Source organism: Melozone crissalis, unplaced genomic scaffold (assembly GCF_028551555.1).
Source record: "Melozone crissalis strain CALT ecotype California unplaced genomic scaffold, PUWL_Pcris_2 ptg000004l_1, whole genome shotgun sequence".
Classification (NCBI taxonomy): Eukaryota; Metazoa; Chordata; class Aves; order Passeriformes; family Passerellidae; genus Melozone; species Melozone crissalis.
The window spans coordinates 38,423,821-38,450,930 of record NW_026535782.1 but is presented as its reverse complement, the minus strand read 5'-3'; the positions used below and the strand labels follow the sequence as shown (position 1 = coordinate 38,450,930).

Sequence of the window (27,110 nt, the reverse complement as noted above, 5' to 3'; positions counted from 1 at the left end):
TAATGAGGCAGTAGTCATAATGAGAGACAAATTAAATCACGTTTTACTCAAATTATCCATTCTGAAAAGAGTATTAATGCCACAATGAGTCTCTGAGTTGCAGCTAACTGAGATGATACAGCATGCTCCACTGTTTGATTCTAAAAATGGTAGAAAAAGGCCAAAGCCACTTTATACTGTCAAATGTACACCAATGGCAGAGGATAATTACTTTTATACATAGGTACCCTGTTGACTCTCAAATGGTACAGTACTTCATTCATAGCAAGAACAAGACTGAGGCATTGAAAAGTTACAGATCCAGAACTGAATACTCCTGTAAGAAAGCTCGTTCACCTAAACGAGAACTGTTGGTGTTGAGAGCAGGAACTCTGTCAGTATAATACTAGAAAAATATATTCAAATTGCTGCACAATGATGAATTGAGTGAGAATCCTAATCAAAACAGTGCTAAGATTTCCTTTCATAAGGATTATTAATACTGCATCACTAATGATGATTTTGTTTTCAAAATTACTTCATGCCAGCACAAAATCTGTGGAGGGGGAGAAATTTTACAAGTATCCATTTTATGGTCTTATCCACACTCTGTGGGGTGTGCATATAAAGATATCTGCCAATCAGTTTGTAGGAGCTGTTGAAGGAATCCTGTGCCACCTCTGCCACATGTTCCTCTTCCCCTTGTTGAGTGACCATTAGTAATTAATTACAGCCTACTGTCATAAATCTACTTTTCCCTCTGCTCTGATCTTTTAGCATGAGCTTGTGGTTTGACATGGATTAAGCGGTTCAAATGCCACCCTACAGGAAACCTAAAAAGGCAAAGCAGGGCTGCTCATTACAGACTGTGACACCACTGGAGACCCAGGGATTACACAGACCACTGTGGATCCACCATCTGGTATCACTTGTCCTTTCTCCGTTCAGATGAGATGATGAGGGAACTCCTTGCTCCTACAGTAAGTTCTACAGTTTGCATCAAGCAGGAGCCCTGCCAGGGCTGGTCATCTAACTGGCACAGAAGCTCTCCCAAGGTCATATAATGGCTAGGAGAGGATTTAGGATCACTTATCCCAGTCCTTTGGTTAGCATTTTACACACCACTGGGAGGAAACTATCACCCCTCAAATCTAGCCCTGTGGCCAGATGTTACATGGTTGAATAAGACAATAAATGTGAATACCTGATGATTTGGGGCAGCTAGGCAGGAGTCATGGGAGTAGCTGCTATACAAATCTTACAGTTTCAAGTGTTAAGACAAATCTTGAAAATTTCCATTTTCATAATGGTAAGAAGTCTGTTCCTCCATGTCTTGAGTTACTTGCTTTTGCTTCCTCCATTCCCTTCTCTGTACTTCACTATTTTGACTGGTAGCACCATACGTTTTCTTTGGGCTTACAAAAGTTTCATTGTTCATCTCTGTTTCTTCTGCCAGTTCATCCTGATCAATTATGCCACATTTCTCTTCACTGAGGTTTTCGGGGTCAGCCCATTCCTGCTTCTCCCCAGAGGCAAAGATAGCGTAGAATATCACACCACTGTAATGCACCAGGGCTGCAATCAGAAAGACGTTCTGCCATTCCTCACGGGTCTGAAAGAATAGTGCAGGTCTCATTAAGTTTCCAGTAATAAGAAATATCACTCTCCAAATTATGCCACAAATTAGTTCATATTGAGGAATGACTGTGAGCACTGTTTGATTCCTGATGCTGAAGATAGAACAACGTACGAGAACCATTGCAAAGATTTTTTTTGTACTATATATAATTACAGCATATAGTAAACTTGGGTTTCTTTGTTGTTTTTTTTTAATAGTAAAGTTTCTCTCTTGCATGTGAGATATTCGTGGAGCTGGAAATGCAAGGATTTCTCTAACAACTACACAAATATTATTGTAGATCAATGTTTGCTTAGAAACTATACCATAGGGGTATGGATGCATTGTAGAGTTTTCCAAGCCCTATAAGCATTGCACAGTTGTATGCAGATGCTGTGGAGACTCAGGTTCAGGTGGTATTAAAAAATATCTGCCTAGGTAGATAATTAGTTATAATTGCTGAGAATTAGGCCTAAGTGGTAATTAAAAAGTGCATGTTTAAGACAAACAAAAAGCAAGTGCAGAGACCAATGATGGAATGGCATCCCCAGGAATCTTTGAAATGTCTTAAATTTGTTGCATTACCTAACCCTTTTCCTAGAAAACATGGGGACTGTTACCTTATGCTTTGTCATTGCACCAACGATGAGTGGGCACACCATTCCCGACAGCGTCCCCACGCCGTTGGAGATCCCCATCAGAATGCTGGCATAACGAGGGGCTATGTCCAAGTGATTCACATTGAAGCCTACAAAAAATGAGAGAAACAGCCAGCTGAACAGCATTGCACTACCCGGCCAACAGGGCTTTATACAGCCATTCTGGCTGAAGAAGGCTAAAAAGGTTAGCAACCTCCCTAGTGCACCTCCAAAGATTATGTTGTATAGAAAATAAAGTTTCATTTGGCCCTGTTTAGTGTCTGTACTTTCCATTTTCTCATACCTGAACAGTGAACTTGGCAAATATTTTTAATCAAGGAATCAACGCTTCAAATTAGTGAAATGTCTTCTATCTTTTTATTTATGTAGTAGGGTTTTTAATCCATTTCTTTCAGTGTTTTAACCACATGAGTGGTTTAACAGCAGTTTAACAACATGATAGAAAAATAGAATATAAACCAGTAGGAAAAACAATTATCCTTACTGTAGTTTGTCTTCTGAGCACATATTTTATTAAGAAATAAAAACAAATACTAAATGTCAGCTGAGATATTTATCATTCCTAAGGTAATGAAAATTAGTCATATTAACTATGGTTGATCACAAGAAGTGACGATAAATTTCAAGTGCATGGTAATAAATAAGGTAAGAAATAGACTACTGGGAAAATCCTGCAATAAAAGTTGATTGATAGAAATGACCAGTTATGCAAGCACCTCGTAACTGAGCAGCAAAACCACTTTTCATCTGCGGAATCCTGAAATAACTGAACACCAGCAGTTACTTTGCTGGTCAATTTTGTTCAATAGATTCATGTTCTTGGCAGTCTTCTTGGAAGATCTTCAATCTTAAGAAAATCTTTAATCTTCATAGCAAGAGGAGTTTTTTTTCAGCGATGCTGGTACTGATGGTGCCACAAAACAGCTTGAGACTACAAAACGTGGGTGAGACTCATGAAAGTGTTAGAAGCAACTTCTGGAGAAGGGCTGGATGTAGGATGCAACAGAGGGAGGGCTGACATAGGAAGCAGAAATTGGGTGCTAGGGTTTGGGACAGAATTGTAACTGATAGCCTTTCTGCAACTATTCACTGCAGAGTAATTCTCTCTCTCCCTGTCTCTCTCTCTCTTTCCTTTTAGGCATACAGATAAATAGGATGAAAAGGTGACTGATAGTGTAAAAGTATATTAGAAAATAACAGCATAAAGCTGATGTAAATTGGGATCAATAAAGAGCAGGTTCTTTTCAAAGCTTCAGGTATTGTGTGCAACATGCTTCATATATACCAAAGTAAATTAGTTCTGATATGAGAAGAAATAACAAACACTCCATAAGTTGCTACATTAAGAGCAAACAAAATAATAGAAATTATGACAGTAAGAACAGTGAGGATAATAACATCAGTTTTATCATGAATAGTAAAAGCAAGAATAAGATTAATTCTTACCTGAAATTGCAAAGCCACTGAAGCCTACTGCTAACACCAGAAAGGAAATAGCCACACCTTTTGTGTGAGAATAACCAACCACCAAAAGCAAGGTTGCTTCCATCCCAAAGCCTTCCAATGAAACACATGAGAATGAATTACATTTAAATTTCTAGTTGCAATGAAAATACTAATAAGCACTATCCAGAGTAGCAGCTTAAAATGAGAGAAAATTTTTTTGTATCTTTTAGCTATTCTTGAACACAACTGGGAGCTTTGTGCATTTGCAGAAGTATTTGTATATTTATTGTTTGAGAATATATTCTTTTTTTCTCCTCATTCACTGCTGTATACATGACCCAAACCATTGGTGAAGTTAATTCACTGTATTCACTGAGCAATACAGGAAGAAAATTGAGAAAGCAAGTCTGTGCAAAGAGCAGAAAAATTCACAAACCCATAAACATTTGAGTGAAAGAAGAAAAACACTTGCCTTTAACTTCACATGGTTGTAGTGATACAAGAATTTCTTGGTAAATGGAACAAAAGAGTATTTTACGTACAACTGTGTTACCAACACAACAGGACATCCCTGAGCATCACAGGGAACTTTCAGTCTCTGCCATTATTGGAAATTAATATTTTCTAATATGTAACATTACAACTCTTCTGTTTTGTTGTTTTAATGACACTATTAATATGCCCTGAAAATACAATTAATTTAACCATCCTTTCTGAAGATGCATAGCCAAGTTATGTGATATCACTGGCTGCAGGCATCTCTATTTCAAGGAGTCTGTGCCATCTATAAATAATGCAAGCCAGCAATTGGCAGAGGGCAACTAACTACTCCATAGGATGTCTGGCTTGAAATCTTTTCTCTAATTCAATATCAACCATACATGTCACTGATTTTTCAGTTCAGTGATGGAATTGGAAACAAATTACTTCATGCTAGGTTAAAATTTTCCTGTTCATCTTTCACTTTTTACCCCCACCCTAAACCTTCCAGTCTAAACTTGTCAGTGGGCTCTGCTGGGAGTAGCAAATGGGAACATGGCCAGTTACTTCAAGAATATATCCATTGGGAAAGGGTCCCTCCAGCACCATGATACAGGGTTAACTTTGTATGAGTTTGCAGGATGAGGCCTATTTGATCATACTATGCTATTGCCTATTCGATTATTAACCAGACTTCTTGTCTCCTCCCTTTTTTAAAGCATGCTCATATAAGTAAGGATTTATGTCATGAGGCATCAGCTCTCCACTTAACGCTTCAGATTAACCAGCTATAAATGCAATCCTGAGTAAATTGTCTCTTATTACAGTTAAACTTGGGCAAAACTATGATACTTGGACTGACTGCAGCACACCATTGAAATGCCATATTTTCAGAATCCAATAGTACCTCCACAGTTCATGACCTTCCTTACAGTGGTAGTGGTTAAGATCTTCCTGCTCCGTAAGAAGTCAGCTAGCTGCCCTCCAATGGGCACAATGATTGTCATGACCATGTGAGGAACTGCAGACAAAAGGCCAACCTGCAATTAGACAAATGCGTGCTTAACTGTCATTTCTCCTTCAAGATTTAGAGGCAAGAGAACAGGAACCATAATGAATGCTTCATTTCTTTTCCCCTGGATAATTTTATCTGATTACAGCAGGTGCTTAAAACTGGGTGAGGGAAGAAAGATCTCCTTGTGGCCCAGGAGGGGAAACCAGAGCACAAGTGAGAATCTCACCTTAGAGATGCCATGCGATATCCCAAGTACTCATGGTTACTCTAAAGAGTTGCACAGAAGACTGTTTATGTTAAATTCTATTGTAGACATCACAAAGCCCTGTCATTTGTCCTGATACTGGAGTGCTTTATCTTGGTTTTCAACTGCGTTTTTATATTTTTGTTATTTCTGTTCTCAAGGATCTCCTTCCTGAACAACAAATCAATCTCTGCTTCCTGCCTCTGTGTAAAGGAAGGAAGCACCTGCACATTGCATAGGGACTGAAGACCATACAGCATAAAACCTGACATCATGAAATAATTTTACAAATAATTAAATAATCATAAATGTAAAAACATTGATTTCTTTTTATTCTTGTGGGATTACAGCCTACAAACTGATGTTCACCTTTTATTCATTTTCCCAGAATCCCAGAATTGTTGAGGTTGAAAGGACCCTCCTTCTGCTCAAGCTGGATTGCATAGAGAATGTTGCCCAGAAATGTTGTCCATACAGCTCCTGAGTATCTCCAAGCATGGAGATTCCACAACCAGGTAACCAGGTAATTTTTGTCCTCTTTTTGTGGCTTTCCATTAGCAATGAAGATCAAAGGATCTGAGGACTCTGAGAAGCCTGTTCCAGTACACAGTCCTCCTTGCAGCAAAAAAGTATTTCCTCATGTTCAGAAGGAACCTCCCATGTTTCAGTTCGTGCCCAGAGCACTACTGAAAAGAGCCTATTTTCATCATCTTTACACTCTCAGATATTTGTACATATGGATGAGAACCCTGCTGAGCCTTCTCTTCTCCTGGCTAAACAGTCCCAGCTCTCTCAGCCTTTTCTCATAGGAGAAATATTTCCATTCCTTCATTGGACTCTCTCCAGTATGTCCTTGTCTCTCTTGCACTGTGGAGCCCAGAACTGGACACAGTACTTCAGGTGTGCCCTCACCAGTGCTATATAGAGGGGAAATATCACCTCCTTTTACCTGGTGGCCTTTGTATGATGCAGCCCAGGATACCATTAGTCTTTACTGAAAGGACACACAGCTGGCTTATGTCCAGCCTGGTGGACCCCCAGGTCCTTTTCTGCTAAGCTGCTTTCCAGCTGGGCATATTCCCACATGGACTGGTGCATGGGCTTGTTCCTCCCCGGGTGCAGGGCTTTACACTTTCCCTCATTGGGCTCCATGAGGCTCCTGTCAGCCTGCTTCACCAGCCTGCCAGGGCCCCTCTACACAGCAGCACTACCCTGCAGTAGCAGCCACTGCCCCTAATTTTGTGTCATCTCCAAACCTGCCGAGGGTACACTCTGCTGCATCATCCAGGTCATTAATGAAGATGTCAAATAGGATCAGAGTCAGTGCAACCCCTGAGACAGAGTTTTAGTGATCAGTATGTCATCTTCTAGAAGATTTTCTTTGAAGCAGTAATTTAATGAGAAGTTTGAGTTTACTTTCAGCAATGTGCAACCTCATTACTTTGACAGTTGGTTTTACACTGGTTTTAAATTAGTGAGTTCACAGAGATGCAACTCTAGCATTAATGAAAAGCAGCTCAGAATAAACAGATATCACTCTTAATCCCCTATTCTTAATATCCCTCTTCATCTCCATGCTGTACTTGGCCATTTAGACTGTCATTGCTACCATGGCACAACCATTGCTTCTCTTGCAGAAGCTGGGCACACAGTGCTCCCAGAACAGATAAATAATGATGTTCTTTGTTATCAGCCTTAGACTTGCTTGAAAATAATTACCACATAGCAAGTACGTATGCTAAATTAAAGAGTTTTAAAAACTTTTCTAAAACAATTATTCTGTATTCCTCATTCATGCTCTAAAGAGGAAGTGTAACAATTCTGATTTTAATGAAATGGTGGTGGCACGGAATATAAACCTATAAAGAATTTGATCTTCATAGCTAATGAAAAGTCACAAAAATCAAGAAGAGGATAAAAATTACCTGGTTAAATGCTGAACGGTCAACACTAAACAAAATGTACATTTCCATTTACTGGTTTTTCACGATATGTGGGGGCTTTAAATCAACTATTTCCCAAAACAACTTCTCCATCCTTTCCTTTTGCTAATCATTTCATGCTCACATACTTTTATTTCTGTCAGGTCAGCAGAAGCGTGTCATGCCAAATAGCAGGAATAATCTACTGTAATGATTCCAGGTCTATCTGGTTCTCCTCAAATAACCAAACCATAGCACTGAGTGCCATGCCCAGTTATTTCTTTAACATCTCCAGATATGATGTTCACCTCCCCTCTGGGCAGACCATTCCAATATTTAACCACCCTTTCAGTGAAGAAATCCTTCCTGATGTTGAACCTGAACCTCTCCTGCTGCATCTCCTAATTGTGTTCTACAGGCCATGGTATGCCTGCATGGTATGCTTATTCTCATACATTTACCTTGCTTATTGCAAATCCAAAGACTTCTTCAAAGTAAGCAGGCTGGCTTATAAGGAGCAAGTAGAAGGTCCAGCTTCTGCAGAAGTTTGCCACAATGATTGCATAAACTGGCATTGAAGTGAAAAATCTCTTCCATGGAGTACTAAATTTCTAAAGGAAAAAATCCCCAAAAATTTGGGTAGATAGAGGCAAAATAAAGAACCAATATCTTTTATTATCAAGTCTATTAGATACATTGCATACAACTTACATCACAGATCACTTAAAATGCAAGTGAAATATATCACTTGAATTGCTGGCAAAAACGAGGTAGAGAATCCTTCTTAGAAGTTAGGATGTTAAAGGTGGACACTGCACTGCTATTGCCCTGCTTACTGAAATTACCTGAGATCTTCTGGAATCCTGCTAGTGGGATAACAGGAGCAGTAAAAGAATCAAAGAAAACTAGAGAAAACCTTGTGCCATCCCCACTTTTTGGCTGATGCACTTTGAGACATTCTGTTGAAAAGAGTGGGGAAAAAGGGTTATCCAAGCTAAGACACATGCAGTAGCACAGCAACAAGCAGCTACCTGCTTCAACCTAATTAGTTCAATTCAGAAAAAAAAGGCCTGTAACTTGCTTTTTTGGCATTTTCAATTAGTATTATGCTCTAGTACTCCATACAGCAGGAAACATATTGCAGAGACCTATTGATTTTTAATAGAATTCCAATCAGAAGCTGAGAACTGTAGCTATGGCTATACACATTGACATTCTCCCTTTTTTTGAAAAAAATGTTAATTGTGTTCTACAGGCCATGGTATGCCTGTAGTTGTGTGTGCACCCATGAAGTTGGTACCAGTTTTCTCTGCAGAAAAACCATTGTACTGCAAGGAAAATCCATGACCTGGAATAAGTGTGTGTGTGTGTCTCCAGCCAAGACTTGATCAGCCGAATTTCAGACGCATGCCCAAAAAGACAGTCTGGTACTTTACACTCCCAACAAGGCTGCTACCCAAAACATGTAGAGGAAAAACCTGGAGTTACTTGGTTCTAGAATGTTCAAAACTGAAAGCTAGGAATGAACAAGAAACACCTTTGTTTTTCACTACTGGCAAAAAAAGTTGCCTAAGGGAACGGAGGGAAATTTGATGGGAAAATAGGTTTTAACTCAAAGTTTCCAGGATCTTCTCAGAGAGAGGATGAGAAGTCTTAAAGGATCTGAGCTGCTGTGAGAGTGAGCAGGGCAGAAACCCAGTCCTTAAGCTATTAGATTTGTAATCATCCTTAACAGGAGTTCAAAAGGCAGCTGGATAATTTAATATCTGCAGTCAAATTCTTATTTAGCAAAATCCATGATTATTTTTTAGAACAAGCATGACAATTACTCAAAAGCAGGAGATCAGAATGTGTGGTTCCCCCTCCCAACCCATCCCTTCCCTCCCTAGCTCAGAGGATCTCCATAACCCAAGAGTTTAAACAGCATTACAAGTTTTCCTGTACTTATCCAGTACTTTCCTGTACTCCCTGCAAGAGTCTGATTCTGTAATTTTCTTGAAAAGAAAAGCCTGCTAACAGTATCCATCCAGTCACATGCTCGTCTTCTGCAAAGTGCTCACAAATGACAACAAGGAAAGCCTTTTTTTACTTACACTTGCATTAGCTAGGCTGGCTCCTTCTCCTATACTTGTTTCTATATATATCCTTTCTTCATTGGTTATTGTTGGATGCACAGCAGGGCTCTCATAGGCATGAAGCAGCCAAAACACATACCAAACAATCCCAAACATTCCTGTAGAGGCAGGAAAAGCAACTTGATTTTCAAAGCCAATAAAACTGCACTTCAGTATCTGCAAGCCTTGAAGTTTATTTCAAATGCCAGTTAAATAAAACCTGCAAAGAAATTATGCCCAGGAAGTAACAAAATAAGGCAACTAACTTTGTGTATATTGTGCCTGCTTGCAAAGCATTTGAGCATTTTGGCACTTTTATTATTTCTATGCATGGGGCAAAGAAAAGGCAGGAAAAAACCTCTCTGTAGGACCTAGGGAAAAAAAGAGCAGATGGGCCATAAAGTGGTGGGAATCTGCAAGAAGGGACTTCACTGTAAGGTGGAAATGGCAAATCTTGTGCTGTGCCCTGTATTTCTGGGGAAGACAGAGAAAACCCACTTTAACTGGGCTGCCAATGTGCAAGGCTGGTTGCAGCCACCTCTGCCATACACTCTGAGGGGAAGAATGAGGCACCACAGATCAGCCACAAGGCCATACCCATGGGACCATTTTGTAAAGGTGGCACTGCTTTATTAAAGGTGGGCAGCATGGGGAAGATTTCTCAGGGCAGAAGTTTTCAGGTCCATTTGGCTCCCTGTCAGCAGCATTTGCTGTAACTTTTGCTGTTAGTGTGCACTCTGGGACAGGTTCCACACAAGTGCTTGTGCTTGCAAAGAGGAACCTTTTTAACTGCATCCAATCCTGTCACTGGGTGACCATGGGCTGCAGCCTGGTCATTACAATTTTACAACCTTTTGTAACAGATGATTACAAAGTGAAAGCTCTCAGAATCTGAAAAAAGCGGGGAATAAATTGGAGCACCCATTTGCAACCTCTCCAATCATCAAAATAACTTTGATCCGTCCTTGTTAGACAGGTTTTAATAAACTACTGGCAGTACTGATCCAGTGGCAGATGTCCTTCATGTTAGGCAACTCACCATAAATGTAAAAGACTGAAGACCATCCTATGTACTGTACCAGCACTCCTGCCAGGGGCATGGCCACCACCGCACCTGCGTAAGATCCTGAAGAGAAAACAGATCAGTAAAACATGTCAGCTGTGGTAGTGTGCCCAGCTCTCAGAGCACATGATCCAGACAGGTGCTCATGAGAGCAGAACTGGAAGGATGTGTTTGACTGACTTTATGAACTTGGAGGATGGGATGGAAACTGCAAAATTTTGACTGGGATGACAGGAAGCACTGACCCCTCATGCATCAGCAGTCTCTTTTTGCAGAGTTGTGCCTTGTAGGGAAACAGGATTTGAAAATCCAAGACTGATGACAGAAAACTGCAGAGACATGAGCTATGTGTGTGCTCCTTAGTGGGAAATCCCACCTGGCACTGTGGTGTGTGAGGTGAGATTTGGAGAAGATAATGGACCGAGTTTCAAAAGTTTCATGGAGGAATCCTGATGACTGCAGATATGTTGGGAGGCTCTTGTCATAGACCTACACCCATGACCATACAAGCACTGGTAGCAGAGAGGGTGTTCAAACCAACCCTGAGTCTGTGGAACCATGCTTAATTCATACCAACAACATAAACAAACAGCTGGAATAAATAGGCAAATATTGACAGAGGGATAAAAGAGGATAAAAATGTGGTCTGTACCAAGGTTTCTGATTGGGAAATACATAATACTGGTGAAATATATTTCTAAGTGTCTTGTGGAAAGCGATGAGTATTTAAGTGCAATCTAGATAATAGGTTTCAGTGCAAGACAGTGCCAATGGCTTTATATGTGAAGAGTGTTGTTCTGAATTATTCTAGGAAATGAGATACTTGTGGTTTTGAGAGTAGTGCATGTTTTGTTAATAAACATTTGTTAATGCTCCAGTCATTAGCAAATACTTCTTTGCAATGGTTCACAGTGATCCTTCTCCCTCATCTTCATGTAATTAATTTTTCCTACAGCTTTCCTACAGAAAAGCCCTAGGCCAGAATGTAGATAGAAAAACCAGGAACCTGCTTAACCTGGATTTTCCTAATTTTTCCATTGCTCCTATGCACCTTTCAAGTGCAAGGATCAGTGACCTGTAGTACTAAAATGGATGTCAAGCTGAAGGATGGATCTTTCTCTAGAGATCCCATGCTAGAAATTTCACAGAGGGAACATTGAGTGGAGAGGCTTTTCTTTGGATCTTTTCTTCTGCTGGAAGTGAAAACACCTAAATAATTAAAACCTGAAGCCATCTGTAGTAAAAACAAAATTCCCATAATATACAAACATGTGGTTTTTTCCACTTGCTTCACTCTTCCTTTTATTTTCTATCTTTTTTTTTTAGTGCTGTATTTTCCCCAGCCATACAACTCTACTGCTGATGGACAGAATTTTTTTTTCCTGTGACTTTTACATCTTTACTGAACATTTTCTCCTACAGACATTCATCTTCAGCTGTCAGCATTGGAAAGGGACACAGAGAAGAGAGCAAAGCACATGTCTGATCATAACTCAGAATGAAGCAGGGCAGCTGCTGGCGAGAAGTTACATCACCTCTGCTGCAGTATATTGAACAACCACCCTAAAGTAATGAAGATAATTTCAGATAATTTTTAAATGTGTGCTTGTTTAGAAGCATCCATTGAGTATGTATAATAAATGGAATCTCTAAGGATGATGCAAATAAAAAAAAATACAATATAATTTCTCTCATGTGAACCTCTAGACTCAGTTTATTATGAGAGCCATTTTGAGTATTGGCTTGAAATGATAAAATGATGGCATATTAAACAAGAAAGGACTCACAAGTTCCTAAGTTTAGGGAACAAGGTGATTGTAGCAAAGGGCAGAGTGTCTGTGCAACTCCTTCAAATAATGAAATTCATAAAATAAATCTAATAAGGACACATGCTTACATGAACCATACCGGCCCATGGACTCACCACAGAATGAAGTGGTAGCCAGCCTGCTCCTCTCCAGCGGCGGGGCCCACTTACTCCACATCCCGTGGCAGGCTGGGTACGTGACGCCCTGGCAGACATTTCACACATCACATGATTTGCTTTCACTGCATTCCACCTGAAGCAGTTGCTGATGCTATCCCTACTGCCTAGCTGTTTGTCACCATGGAATGGTACAGGAAGGGTAAGGTAAGTCTGGAAGAACTCGACTGCTTGAGTATGAAGTTGTCACACTAATCTGAATTACCCGTTACCTGAAGAGTAACATGTTCTGCGGTAAAAACACTGTTTAGTATATGCAGTTGATGGCACAAGAAAACTAAAATAACTCAAATTGCAGCACCAGAAATATACATTTTTCTTTAAGTAAACTTAGAAATATAATCAGTATAATTTACAACCTCAAAATGAGCAGCAAGTAAAACCATATATTGATGAGAAACCCTGATCAAAAGAGATCTTATGACTTATAGAATCAAATCTCAAAATCAAACTCAGTTTGAAAGGATCAAAATGGTGTGTGCTCCTACCTCCACCAAACCTTGAAGAATCCTTACAAACATCACACAGCCATAATGCACTCTTGCTGCAGAAGGGATGATCATGTTCAGTGTAGATGTTAGAAAGATAGCTGCACCAAATACCCTATGGAGAAAAGTAGCATGAAAGGGAATAAAATTATTATCTATTCTTCAGAAGTGTTTTCATGTTCCACTTTATAAATATTTATAAACTTATTTTAAAATATTTTGTTACAATTCTTTTTCTTTAAAATATGTATTTAAATTGTTTGCATTTCAGTCTCTGAAAACTTGTTCACAGGAAATATATGTGACTTCATTTTTGTGTCTGATCTTATTCACAGTAGGGTTAATGGTTGTGTTATAGCATGAAAAATTTACAGTCAAAGAACAACACTGTTTTAGCTAAATTCTCTACACCTATTGACAAAAGCAACAACCCACGCCTAGAGAGCTCATTATCTGAGTGACAAGAAAGCACTAAACAGATAAGCAAACAAAAGCAAAGAAGCTGAGCAGGCTTCTATATAAATCAGTTCCTTTGTCACTTCTCTAAGTGACAGAGGAACTGATTTATATAGAAAACAGTCTGAAAATATGAATTGGAATACAAAGCCCACAGTCATATCTTGACATTTAGGAGACTGCTTTAAAAGTCAAGTAAACATTTAACTGAGAAATAAGTATTATCTCTCTGTTTTGATCCCTGAAGAAAAGACTTCTGCGTTTTGCTTTCTTACCACTAATAGGAATATCAGGTCTGTTATCATAACACTGTTGACTCAGGGAACTACAGCAAACCATGTGAATTAATAACCATGTGAAAGAAGAAACTGTAACAAAGAGAACATGTTTAATTATCTAAACAGCTATCTCTAAAGACTGAGTTTCCAATCTCTGCTACTTCTTTTAATGCCAACTCTTAATATCCCTAGGTTGTAAATGCATCATTTATAAGGAATTAGAACCAGTCACTCTTCTGCTACTATTTAAAGGGTTGAGTATTGTTTCCACAGAGGCAGCATCTTTTTATCAATTCACTGCCATTTATTCCAAAGAAGTTTGTCTCCACTTTGACAAGAAATATTCCAGGTTTTTTCAATTCATTCACATATTCTTCTGTCCTCACTACCACAATTCCTGGGCAGCTGCCACTTTTGGATCCAAACAGCTACACGCTCCTCTGCCCAGCAGGGTGCTCTTCCTGAAAACTGGTATCAAGAGGTGCCTTGTGTTTCATGCATCCACCAAGCAATTCTGCCATCACATTTAGGTGTGTGTTTGAGGATAAGCACCAAGTTAAAGGGATGGTGTCAATAAATGGTTGATAAACTTTTTGGTGGAATGCAGACTACATCAATTTGGGTAAAGTATTGAGTAAATTACGTAGTGTTAGAGGGGTTTGGTGCAAACCCATAAAGCACTCAATATTTTCAGCCACTATGAGATCCATTTGAATCCCTCACTATCACAGATAATTATGTGCATTAGAGAAGTGCCTGGGGTGGGTTGTCCGTAGGTATGTTCAAGGTTGCACAGTTTAAACAAGTGGCAAAGGAGTCTTTGCCTAAATCTATAAGGTCAATATTAGCATAGAATCTCATTTTCAGAGTGCATCTGGGACAAAAGAAAGTTTTTCCTCTTTCTAGGGCTGGTAGGTTCATTGGCCACAGAACCCCTGTTTTTCTGCCCTGTGTCTTAGCAAATAACCCTTGAAACTGAAACTGAAACTTGGCACCACTAGTGAACCTACCTAAGCTGAAATTGGTTGGGTAAATGAGGAATACAGAAAAAACATGGACTTAGTGAATCCTATTACTGCAAATAGAAATTCTCTTTGAGCTCAGCTCTTGAGCTATTTTTGTTCCTCAGCAAATTCTACTTCTAAACCTAGTTATGATGGGCAAATCCATAATGTGATGTTATAGCATAGCTTTAGATTGGGTTGGAAGCTCTCATGGGGATAGTGATGTTATAGCATAGCATTAGACTGAGTTGGAAACTCTCACAGGGATAAATGCAGAGCTTTCTGTGCTTGTGAGCAGCCTGTACTTAAGGAACATTCTGCTGACAGAACACATCAAGTTATGGTGTAAACATGATTATTTTACTGCTTGCAAGTAAATTAAGGAAGCAAAAGCTAAACTAATAATATGCTGAATTATTCAGCCAGCAGTGTGCACATCTGTGTTTTGGAGCCCTTCTGCTGCAAAAGCTGGTGGCAAGACTAGAAAGGCTGGAGAAGTTATTAAGCTTGGCTAATTTGTTTGGCTTACTTGGCAGATGGAAAAATATTGTGCCTAGGCACTGTTATGTGGTAGAGAAATAAATAATTGAGGATGAGAACAGTGTGAAGAAGCAGTGCAAACCAAACTCTGAGTAACTTTTGGTTATGGACAGAGCAGAGTAGGACTGAACCGTCTGGGCAATTCTGTGGGATGATTCTGTTCTGGAGAAATTTCCACAAGGGCATATGGATGGGAAGAACATCCAGGCAGTCTTGTAACCCCCATAGCTCTTTGCAGAATGCAGAAAGCAAAGTACTTTGATTTGGGGCAAAGTACAACATAAAACTGGTTTTAAAGACCCTTTCCAATTCTGACACTATTTGTAGATAAGTCACATCTTGTTTGCAGAGAACAAAGTTAGTACCAGACATCTTTTTTTTATTTTAATCTGTAGATCCCAAGTACCCTTAATATGCACATCTCATGAGCTCATTCACAACGAGCTGTCTTCGGACAACAACCCTCTCTCTTGTGATAATACTCAAAGTTCTGAAGACCTTTTGATGTAAAGTCCAAAATCAAAGTTAACATTGACAAAATTAACTAGTTTTTCTTATTCACATTTTCAAAAGCAGTTGAATTTAAAAAAAAATGGCTGACAAACACATTGATCATAAAAAAAAATCTGTACAGATTCTCAGACTTCACCAAGCAGAAATCAGGAGGCTCTATTAGAAGTTCTATGCAATCTTAATTACAGTCAGTACTATATCCAACCTTGGCAAGGATATTTGTGTGCATGAGGATAGATTTGTCAATTCAGATCATAAATAGTTAAGTAATTTCTTTATTCCCAGCTTCAGTCCACAGGGACTGTGGACTGTTGAAGGAGAAGACTAAACACTGCTGGAAAACCATTGTTTGGTGTTGAGGTAAGGAGCACTAAGGCAACTTCTTAAAAAAAAGTGCTTCAAACATTGTTGGAAGAATTAGGTGTGATTTTCCTTGAACTCTCCAGAAAGCATTGTTTAGAGAAGAAATGTGTAAATATTTGAGATAAACAAGTTAAATTGAAAAAATCAACAATAGACCCATAATGGAAGTCTTGTCCTCAGAAATAATTTTTAATAAATTATTATTATTAATGATTCTTGATAAATACAGAATTTTCAGCCTCAGATGTGCGTTTCTGAAGCACTAATTTGCTATTTTAGTAATTTCCATTTACACAGTGTAAAACAGTTGTCAGACTCTAAAGCTTAATTCATTTGCTTGTTGTTGTCTTACCTGTTAGCAGCCAATTTGTTTGAGATGAACCCTCCTGGAATTTGTGTCACAATGTAACCCCAGAAAAAAGAGCCATGAATGAGTCCTACAGTCTCTGGATCCCAGTTGAATTGGGCTGTCTGTAAAGGAAATGGGACACATGCTGCAAGATAAAGCATACTCATTGTGAGGTAACTGCTGCTTACAAGTCACACAGAAGTCACCCTGCTCCAAATGAAGCCTCTCTACACTGGCTGCTCAGGATTGCTGGGCTTGAAAGCCTCCAGTTAAGGCAAAAGGATGTTCAATTCCCCTGTGAGATTACTGCTTTGGCTCTTAGGAATGGGAAAGGTTTCAGCCATAAAGCACCTAATGCTGGACCTTCAACTTTGCCACTTGCCACTGCTTCTCCCTGGGCTCCTTAAACTCGAAGCCTTTGCTTTCAAGACTGCCCAGAGTTATAAGAAGGACCTGATAACTTTCAATGGACGTATCCATTTTCCCAAGCTTATCAAGGCTGCTTAAAGCCTTTGAGTTGATTTATTTCCTGGTCAGATTTGTTCATGGCTCTCCCTGTCAGGGCCCAGCTCTGATCCTCCACTGTCAGCATCAAATGGCATGGGGCAGAAAAGAGTTGGAGGCGGGGAGAATATCTGAAGACAAAGCAATCTGAAAATAAAACCAGGTAACACTAGCCAGTGACTAGTTTATCTTTTGTTAGAAGTGATGCCAGAGTAGCCAGTTTTCACTAAAATACCACACAGAACTGGCAGCTGTAGTGATAAGCATTGACATCTCTTTTTTCGGTATTACTTTCTGCATGTTAAAGAAAAACAGTTTTTCCCACTACACTGATTTTTTGCTCACGAAGAAGCAAACTGAAAAACAGCTCACTGTTTGACCTACAGCCAGATGGCATTAATTAGCCAGACATGTTTACAGAAGGCTAAAGGGTTTCCTTCCCCATCAGTACTCATTTTGATGTGTCCCACTTTCCTGAAGTGAAGCACTTCTGTTTAAACACCTAACTTTCTACTGGCAATTTCCAGTTCAGTTTCTAGGCAGTGTTAATTTCTGAAGACAGAAACACCATAAGATATGGAAGAAGGTTCCTCCTGATTCAGAAGATGCTCATATCCAAACCCTATGAGTTTAGATTGTGGGAGAAATATACTCCCGTTTTCTGAAATTGCCTCTTCTGAGCTTCCCAACCTATGCAGGCACATACTTTCTCTTGCTTAAGTACAGAACCTGGAAGTCCCAGCAGGACCATGGGGAGCAGAGATCAGACTGAATAAATACAAATTCAGCAGGAAGTCTAAGCATTGCTCCTATGATCATGAGTCATGGAAACAGGCATATTTTAACATTAGAAATTTATGATAGACATTTTCTGCACTCTTCTTTACCAAAAGTTAAAAAGTGTAGGAGAAAAGCTGATGAATAGTTGCACAGCATTTCATTCAAGAGTCAAGATTCCTATGAATTTGTTAGGCCAAAAACATTCAAAAGATATCCAAAAATAAGTCAACAAGTACAGCAAATGTAGAGATTTAAGTGAATGAAATCCACAAATGTACACTTGACATCACAGCCAAATACTGAGGGAGGATGGGGAATGCTGTGGTATGGATTGGATGCACCTGCTGGGGTGCATTGAGATAAAGCTGTGTAGGATCTGCTATGGACCACATGCCATCCACTGCAAATTTGAAAACAGCTTGGCACCTAGCTCTTAATAGCTCCTAACAACAATCTATGCTGTCAGAAACCTGATGTCTTATTGCCAGTGACTGCTTTAAGGTCTTGAGAATTATCCACTGATATGAATGTAGTGGCTGCAGCCCTACATAAAATAATTGCTAATTCCTTCTGCAGCAGCATCAGAGCACATTTCCCTGAGAGAGTGTAAAGAGCAAAAGCTTCTGCCACCACAGCAAAATCTGTCTACAGCTGACAGATCAGCAACCTGAGAGACATGCAAATTCAGTTCCCATTTCAGGTACTTAAACCCTCTCTGTGACACTGCAAATCCTCAGATCTTGAAGGTTTTTCATGTGACTTCATCACATAAATAGGAATTAAATGACTGCACATCTATGTGCATTAACACTGAGGTGTCTCCCTCATTCTGCTTTTATAATCTGTGCATACACAGGACCTTGCTATGTGGCATTTGGGTGATTTCACAGCGGGATCTGCTCAGAGCAGTGAAAGGAAACCATTTTCTCACCCTCAGCTCTGGCTTTCCATCGACATAGACAGTGTTGTTGTTGACCATCTCCACAATGGCCACGCCAAGGTTGCACCTGATGCCGAAGGAGATGCAGAAGCCCAGGCCGCTCATGATGGCGATGATGTAGCGCTTGGGCAGGCCGCAGCAGTGGCACTCGCACGGCGCGGCCTGGCGCCCGCTTGCCGCCACGGGCCGGCCCTCCGCCGTCAGCTCCAGGGGCTCCTCCTCCACATTGGTGCCATCAAGCTTCCTAAACACACGAGGGAAGGAAAAATGAAGGTGCCCTGTCGTCTCAGTAAAATTTGCTGAAACGCGGATGGACAGCCCCGTGCTCCGGTCACCTGCTAGCTCCTGTTGGGAGGTGCTTGTCTTTGGGCAGTTGTGAGGAGAGTTAATGCTGAACAGGCTGTGAAACGTTAGCAGAGACCACACTTTTGCCTGAATGACTTCTGAAGGTTGCACATCTGAACCACCCAGCCAGACAGCCAGCTGCAACAATGTTCACAGGCTATTCATGAGCACAACTATGAGATCTAACTGGAGGTCTGTTGTGATAAATTCCATTGATTCTTTGGAAAATTTATATATGATTAAATTAACCATAATTTCTGACTAGATTTACTAAGCAGAGCTGCCAGTATATTTCAAGGATAAAGGCAAATACAACACAAGGCATGGTTTCACTCAGCCCCAAACTTCCTGGAATTTGTTTTCTCCTGTGAGACAAAAATCAGGGCTGTACAGCAGAGGAGAAACCTCTCTGGCATCAGATCCCCTTTTAAAGACACAAAAGTGACAGGCCCAGACTTTATTTGCCGATCAGCTACCAACTAACACGGGAGTGCCACTCCTCAGGCTTTGCATATCCAGCCTTTCCTTTTCCCATAGGCAATCTATCTGAGATATTCATATTGAACAAAATGGCACTTCCATGCAATCTGGAATTGCATGATAGTGCAATTAAAATTTACTTTGGTCTTGCGATTTGATTAGGGCTATTAACATCGTGCTGCAGGACCAGGCAAAGTCTGTCATAGGAAAGGTGAGGTAAGAAAGCACTAGACACACCCACCAGACCAGAGCTAAATTATTCCTTTTCTAACACTGCCTTTACAGGTCTATTTTAAAATGCAGATTACGGTTTTTCTGACATGCTGAAACACTGAAGGACATGACTAGCTGTGACTAACCCACTGAACACTGACCATAAGCTTAAGGTTAAGCCTTTACTAAGAGAGGCCTTGATCAGGCCTTTCAGTTTTGGCATCACCCTGAAGCACTGAGCTCAGGATCCAGCTCTCTTTGTGCCTGCCATGGAGTACTGTGAAAATATTTAACCTAAAGGAAGCCCAGCTTGCCATGTAAAATGATGAGATTATTTCATTTACTGTTTTCTGAGAAGGAAAAACATATTTCCTTCTTCCACATATCTGGTTGAGTGTATTTGAAATCTAATGTATATATTTGATATGCATTTGAAACATCAGTTTTCAGTATGAAAATCAACATAAACAACTCTGACAGAGCATACATGGATGGGCTACATCTGTCTGGGTTGGGTTTTTTGGGACAGTGTTGGTTAAATCACTGCTTTTCCCAATTGCTTTAAGTCTAATGCACTACCCATAATCTAACAGATAGTACTCTAGACTGGACAGTTTGCAGATAAACATGTTAAGTATGGCTTCTTGTGCACTTAAATCTATCTTTCCAATATAAGGTTTCACTTCAAAATATCATTTTTAGGTTCTAGAGCTAACTGGAGCATCATTTACCATATTATTCCTTTTTACATCACAATATAAACCCATTATTTCAGCCATAGTCTTAGCAAAAAGAAAATAAGCACGCTGCAGTCCATCAGCTCATGTTTTCAAGAAACACTAGAATCACAGTGTTTTGGGCCAAAAGGGAACTCCTGGGATTATTTTATTTAATTCCTTTCTCAAACCAGTGCTCACTGCAAAGTTTGATCTTTAGCTCATTGTCAGACTGGACCAAAGCCTTTGCATTCAAGCAAGGTAACATAGAGAGTGTGATCTTACTGTGGTGTTATTGGGGGTGATGGAGATCTTATGATTCACCTGCAGGGAAACAGCATTTGTTAGTGACATGGGAGTACAGAGACTAATTCAGTCAGGCGCTTGAAAAAGAAGACACCAGTATTCCATGTCCTATGTGTTAACAGAGGTAAAGGTAAAAGGGATGAGATATCAAAAATAAAGACCTCAGGAAGTGAAAAAAATTGAATAATTATTTTTGAACTGTTATAATCTCCAAGAGAAATAATTTGTCTTTCTCTAACAGAATATAAGATATTGATGGAATTAAATCAATTAACTATTCTCCAAAAATTACCAGGCTGTATTTATAAGAGAGACATTAGACTTTAGGGGGTGCATTATTTTGGGCAGCTGGCAAAAATTAGACACTTCATGCAAAGCCAAAACATCTGGACATTTTCAGCTGGCTGTCAATTCAGATAGGCATGAAAACATCCTTCTGCTCCAAATTCAGTGCTAAAAGTGGTGACCTAGGACTAGAACTATGGACCAATGTCGTCTCTGCAGAGAAGTTCATTATTCTGCTATTGTATTTGACTAATGTAAAGAAGCAAGTTGAGGACTGATCCATCACCCCAAATCCACACAGTTTATTTCCTACTCCTGGAGATTAATTTCAATGCCTCCATACCAGGCTTGTCTTGGAGAAAACTATTTTTCAGTAGCAGTCCAAACACATAGGTATTTAAAAAGTGCAGGCATTCACACAGCCAGTGTCAGCACTGCTTTTTTGGTTTTATTTTATTGAACAGGTACACAATGAAAATATGGCAACTCCATGGAATGATGAGAAATTTATCTTCCAACTGATCCATGCATTTTCATAGTGTCAGTGAAAATTTTTACTAGTTGTTTACCAATGACTTAGAAGGAAACTGGTTCAGGGCCAGTGCTCTCCTCTAATTATCAGCCTCATGCAGGAGATGCAGGTGTGTAATTTCCTGCACTGTACATGTTCACTTCTTAGATCTGTTTTTTCCTTTTTCAGCAAATGTACAACATTTGGCAAGTAAGAAGGGCTAAGTTATTTGAATCTGCATCCATATTCTGTGCTCAAATGTCATAATAACTTTGTGCAACATTTCTCTTTTTTATTGAATGCCTACTGTGGCATATGCAGAATTTTGAATGCATGAAAGAAATATTAAAAATCCCTATCAGTAATAAATAAAATCCCTAGAGCACATATACATTCGGCACTCTTTATTTAAGGGGGTTTTAGCAGAGGAATTAGTTCTTTCTAGGTGTACTAGAATTTAATTTCATTTATTAAAAACTCATTGATTGTACAGTAACAGACAAATGTTAATGTCTGTTGTGTTAAAACACATTCTAGAATGGATTTCACCAGATGTGGCAGTCTTTCACAGCTGCAACACAATCATACACAATGTTCAAAGCTCACACCTACAAATCCATTAACTACAATGATCCCTGCATAACTTCAGAAACCAGTAATTATAATTATCAATAACCAGAAATACAGTAATAACAATTAAAAAATCATTAATCCAAAAGCAGATATAATCTCGTAAGATCTTATTAATTCTTCGGGGATTTGTCCAGGTGATAATTTTCCATAAGAAATCCTGTGTTTGATGCATTGGTACCAAATCCCAGCACAAACACCAAACTCTCTTGAGTTACTCAGGGCATGGGACATCTCTTGCTGGTTTCTGCATGGTATTTCCATGAAACCCACAGCAAGGCTCAGACACTGAGGGACTGCATGGCCCAGGTGCTGCACTCCTGGGCTGCAGGGCAGTCTGTCCTCGGTGCAGTGAAGGAGCACTGCAGGGATGTTGGGCCCCTGGGTGCTGCACTCGCTGCATGAGTGCTCTGTGCCCTGGCACTAACAGTGCTACAAAGGCACAACTCGTGCATCAGCTGGGTCTGCACAGCCCACACAGTGCTCACAGCACTGCACAGTCTGGGAGGCACCAAGCTCCCCCTGCTTTTATACAAAGGGAAAATCTGAGAGGAATAACTCCATGATCCACCACAGTCAGAGGAGCCCTGTCCAATGCAAGCGTCTATCACCCAGCTTCAAGATAAAGTTTTCAGCAATTTAGGCTAATTCACCAAGGGACATCTACAGCAGTCAGAACTACACCTATCAAGGCTACACTTCATACAGCAGCCATTTGCCATGGCCCATATGTCTTTTCACATTAAAAGTGATAATATTGTAAACCCACTTAAACACTTCCCACTTCACCAAGAAGCCCACCGTTGCCATTAGCTGGTCCAGGACTCCTGAAATCCTTAGAGTAGGGAGAGCCTAATATCTTACTTGAGTCTTTGGCTTCTTCCTCGACTGCAGTAAGTTCACAGAAGGACCAATATGTTTGTGTCTGTCAATAAGATCTGCAGGAAATCTTTCTTTTCTGAGAAACATAATGATGAGAGAGCCACAACTTTGATATTCATTCACCCAAGCCTTGAATTCTCTATTTTTTTTCTGCCCCACTGCATAAAATAATCAAGAAAAAAACACTTTTGTGTTAAAAAAAAATACAAAGCATTTACAACATTTTCTAAAACATTTTCTAAGATCTCACAAATCAAACAGCTGCCAATAGCCAAAGAAAGGATGGCTCTTGTGTCTTCCAGTTCAGTCTTCCCTGCCTCCCTTCCAGGATCCAAACACCCTAAAGTCACCTCCTGTGAGTGGACTCTTATTTTGCAGCACCCACAAATAAGCACACCTGTGAGGAGGCAGTAAGCTGCTTTATGCTGCTTGTGCTTTAGCACTTGAGCTGGACTGCGGATAATTGCTATGGAGCAGCTGCTCTTGCCAGACATCTGCTTCTCTCTCGTTTGCAAGACAGAGGAAACGTGGCAGGAAGGCACAGGCCAGTCATATTTACCAAAGTTAAAACATGTTTTTCTACCCACTTTGTCAGTTTTGACATCAACACACCACAGTCAGTGAAGGCACACTTGGAGATCTAATCAAGGATGTGCATTATAATAATTCATCAAACTATGATGAATGCTAGAAGAGAAACCAAATTTTTTGCTGATTTTCACCACATTAAAGATAATTGTATTGAATGAAGAGCAAAGTCAAGGTTGCAGCTGGTATATAGATATATGTGCCACCATATAAAAACACAAGTGTGTGTTGTCATTTGTAGACTAAGCTGTAGAGAATGAAGTTCATGTTAAAAACATGCATGTTTCATTCATTTATGGAAACTTTCAAAGATGTCTGCATATTTCCTACAGGACTGCTCAAGTCGCAGCAATTCTTACTTAGATCTGACTGCAGAGATAATAAAAAGATTTTAGAGTTTGGATTATTTCCTCTGCTGATTGGTATATCTAAGAAAGGCTCTGAGATACCTACATTTAAAATAGAAAATAATTAAGTTCAGCAAACTTTCTTGCACCTCAAGTGATATTTGGGTTAATTTGATTCAGGAGCAGTGTTGCTGAAGTTGGCTACCTGTGCTACCAACTGTGTAGGAAGTAGCATTACAGCTTTAATACATGGCTACAAGAGGAGAGCAATCTGGATAATCTAAGGTGAGCTCAGTGTGCTGCTGCACCATGTATTCACTAGATACAAACCTTACAGGTATTTGGTCAAATTGACCGGCAGAGCCCACAGCAGAGAGAATTTATCACTGAATAAATTACTTTAATCAATGTTCTAAAAAATAAACAGATTTCTTGGAATTACTGTAGAGTATTATAAAAGTAAAAAAAAGAAAAGCAAAACAGGTTTCATCTGTAACACTGTAAATTAAAAAAAGTTAAGTAGAAATTGTGTGGAACACAGATACTCTGTTCACGTGATAAAGAAATAGAATAACTGCAGTATATTATATGTAAATTCTTACACATTTTCTTGTGATCAAAGGCTTGGTTAGAATTACTATTTCTTGACTCAAAATAGCATTCCCAATAGAAGGCAAAGGGGTGGATATGAAAGCAAATATAATTCAGTCACCAGAAACACCTTCAGTTAAAGTGTTGGCCTGATCCACACAAAGATTTAAAACACAACATCAAGCATGGAAGAAATGCCACTAACCCCTCTGGCTCTCATCTATTGATTACACAAATAAGTGCTGTCAGTAGCCATTACAAACATAAATAAGCTTCTCTTTAAATGAGAAATATCTTCCCCTTTATGAAACTGGGAATTTCTTACATCAGATTTTCATTTCTCTAAAAATAAGAATACTCCATTTCTTGGTTCATAAAACTATCAGGTTAAGATGAAAATCTTAAACCTTTTTTCTGCTTCTGATAGCAAACAGCTGCTTCTCCTTATTCTCTCTCTAATTTGCTAGTGTCAGTAAACTCACACATACACATCTCTATTCAATACATTTTCTCTTACTGATTTGGAACAAGTTTTAAAACACCCCAAACCTGTAATTTAAGAACATTACATCTAATTTCAAGAGTGGCATCATTGGGAGTGTTAATTCCCATTAAATTATTGCTTTTTCCCGTGCAAGTTAAACCACAGAATTAATCACATTTAATTATTTAAAGGTTTCTTAATTAAACAGTTCTTCAAGCTCTTTTTAACATTAGAACATTATTTCATAATTTATTTTCACCTTTTTTTGATATAAATATTCTATGATCTACAGTCATATGCTGTTGTAACTGCTCCTTTTACATCTTCTGTCTTACAGCAAGCTGTCTTACTCTCTGTACTCAGATATTAATTTTGCAACTCTGTAGTCTGTTGTATGTTTTTACATATTTTTTCTATACTGCATTTCTCTTAATAAATGGAATCGATGGACCTGTCTGGGAATTTTCTGTTGGGTTTTACCTTCTCAGATTCCCCAGCGAGTCGCTAATGGTGTTCTTCACCTCTTCCTTTCCTGGGTTAAAAAATCTTTCTTTCAGTGAACCAAACCCTTTGAAAGGCATTTTGTCTTTCTTCTTCAGTAAATCCCTTATGTTAACGAGCGTTCACTTCTGCTGTCATATTTCCCAATGCCAGAGCCGGGAGCCTCCACCAGTCCCCTCGGTGACCTCTGCAACAACAACCAGTTGCTCAAGAAAGGAGTGGGTAAAAAAATAATAATAAAAAATAATAAAGTCAGATCTTGCAAAGCCAGAAGGGAAAAGCTGTGGAGCGTGGCCCTGGGAGCAGCTCTGGTGCCTGCTGTCGGTACCCGTGCAGGGCAGCGGCTCCGGGCTGACGCTGGGAGCTGCAGGTGCTGCTCAGGCCAGCCTCCCTGGGCAGGAGTGCTGCCTGCTCCACAGGCAAACCTCAGCCTGCCTCGCTGGGGCTCATCCTCTGTGCATCCCTCCCTCCTTCCCTCCCTCCCTCCCTCCCTCCCTCCCCTGCCTCTTTCACACCGAGATCCTGTGCAAGGTGGTGCTATAGTAACAGACACAATACCTGTCCTCAAGCCACTCCAGTTCGCTAATAGGACCTCATCTATGGCAAGGGCCAGAAGTTTATTAAATATTTACGAGACCTTTCTGCAGGGAGGGAATTATTGCAAGCTACAGCTCCCATTCACTGTGTACCCCCCACTCAGGGGAGGCTCCCTGCCCCAGCACACTTGCTGGTTTGAACCCAAAGCTGCCTTCCCATGCCTGGCCATTTATTATTGATGTTGCTGGGCCCTTGGGCAGACAGGCATGGAGGGGCATTGGTGCGACGCTGTTTGAATAAGCAATGGGAGACCAGCCATAAATTGAATCCATTGCATTTTGAAACACAAAGTGGCTCAAAGAGGTGAACCAGTCCAACTCAGTGTGACTGCATGACAACACTCTTCCTAGCATGGCAGAAAGTACTTAATGAAAACTCTTGTGGAAATGCAGCTGGCCACTCCATTCATCATGCCTGCACATTGGCTGGCGTCAAGTGAAGAATTTCTGCTTTTGGCAGGGCCTCAGATATTGGATTTGGGTTATGGACAAGTTAAAAAAAAACCAAAAACCCAAAACCAAAACAAAAAACCCACAAAACCAAAGAAAACAAAAAACCCAAAACCCACAAACAAAACAAAACCACAAAAACAAACAAAAAACACCAAAACCAAAAAACTCAAAAACAACCCAAAACCACACACACAAAAAATAGAACAAAATTAAAAAAAAAAATACCCCAACCAACCAACCAACCAAACAAACAAAAAAAAACCAAAAAAAACCAAAACCAAAGCCACAAACCATTTAATATATTCCCTCTTCCATCAGTCCCTCCCCCTTCAGGTGATGGGGAAGGCAGAAATTCGGTAGATTGTTAGAAAAACGGAGAGCTTTGTGTTTGGCACATTACCTCACTCTTACAAGGAAAGTGAAATGAAGTTCCTGTCAGTGCC

The 27,110-nt window shown here is 39.8% G+C and overlaps 1 protein-coding gene across 1 annotated transcript; it reads right to left on the bottom strand.

Moving 5' to 3' along the window:
- Nucleotides 1–1,252: 1,252 nt before the first annotated feature.
- On the bottom strand, nucleotides 1,253–25,731 carry SLC17A8 (solute carrier family 17 member 8). The gene is made up of 12 exons (XM_054277206.1): nucleotides 25,598–25,731; nucleotides 18,731–18,983; nucleotides 16,519–16,637; nucleotides 13,013–13,127; nucleotides 12,465–12,552; nucleotides 10,517–10,603; nucleotides 9,457–9,596; nucleotides 7,825–7,974; nucleotides 5,090–5,222; nucleotides 3,703–3,813; nucleotides 2,218–2,345; nucleotides 1,253–1,591 (listed from the first exon to the last, which is right to left on the bottom strand). The coding sequence occupies exons 1-12, from the start codon at nucleotides 25,696–25,698 to the stop codon at nucleotides 1,253–1,255; spliced, it is 1,764 nt and encodes a 587-aa protein (XP_054133181.1). The 5' UTR covers nucleotides 25,699–25,731.
- Nucleotides 25,732–27,110: the final 1,379 nt, after the last annotated feature.

What these genes read in the sequence shown, in the direction of transcription:
- SLC17A8 (XM_054277206.1), bottom strand. Translation starts at nt 25,698, where the DNA reads ATGCCTTTCAAAGGGTTTGGTTCACTGAAAGAAAGATTTTTTAACCCA. An exon ending in TTCTTCAAGGTTTGGTGGAG is followed by an intron (nt 12,553 to 13,012) that starts GTAGGAGCACAC and finishes AATGTCTGCCAG; the next exon opens with GGCGTCACGTACCCAGCCTG. An exon ending in TTGGATTTGCAATAAGCAAG is followed by an intron (nt 5,223 to 7,824) that starts GTAAATGTATGA and finishes GTCTAATTGCAG; the next exon opens with GTTGGCCTTTTGTCTGCAGT.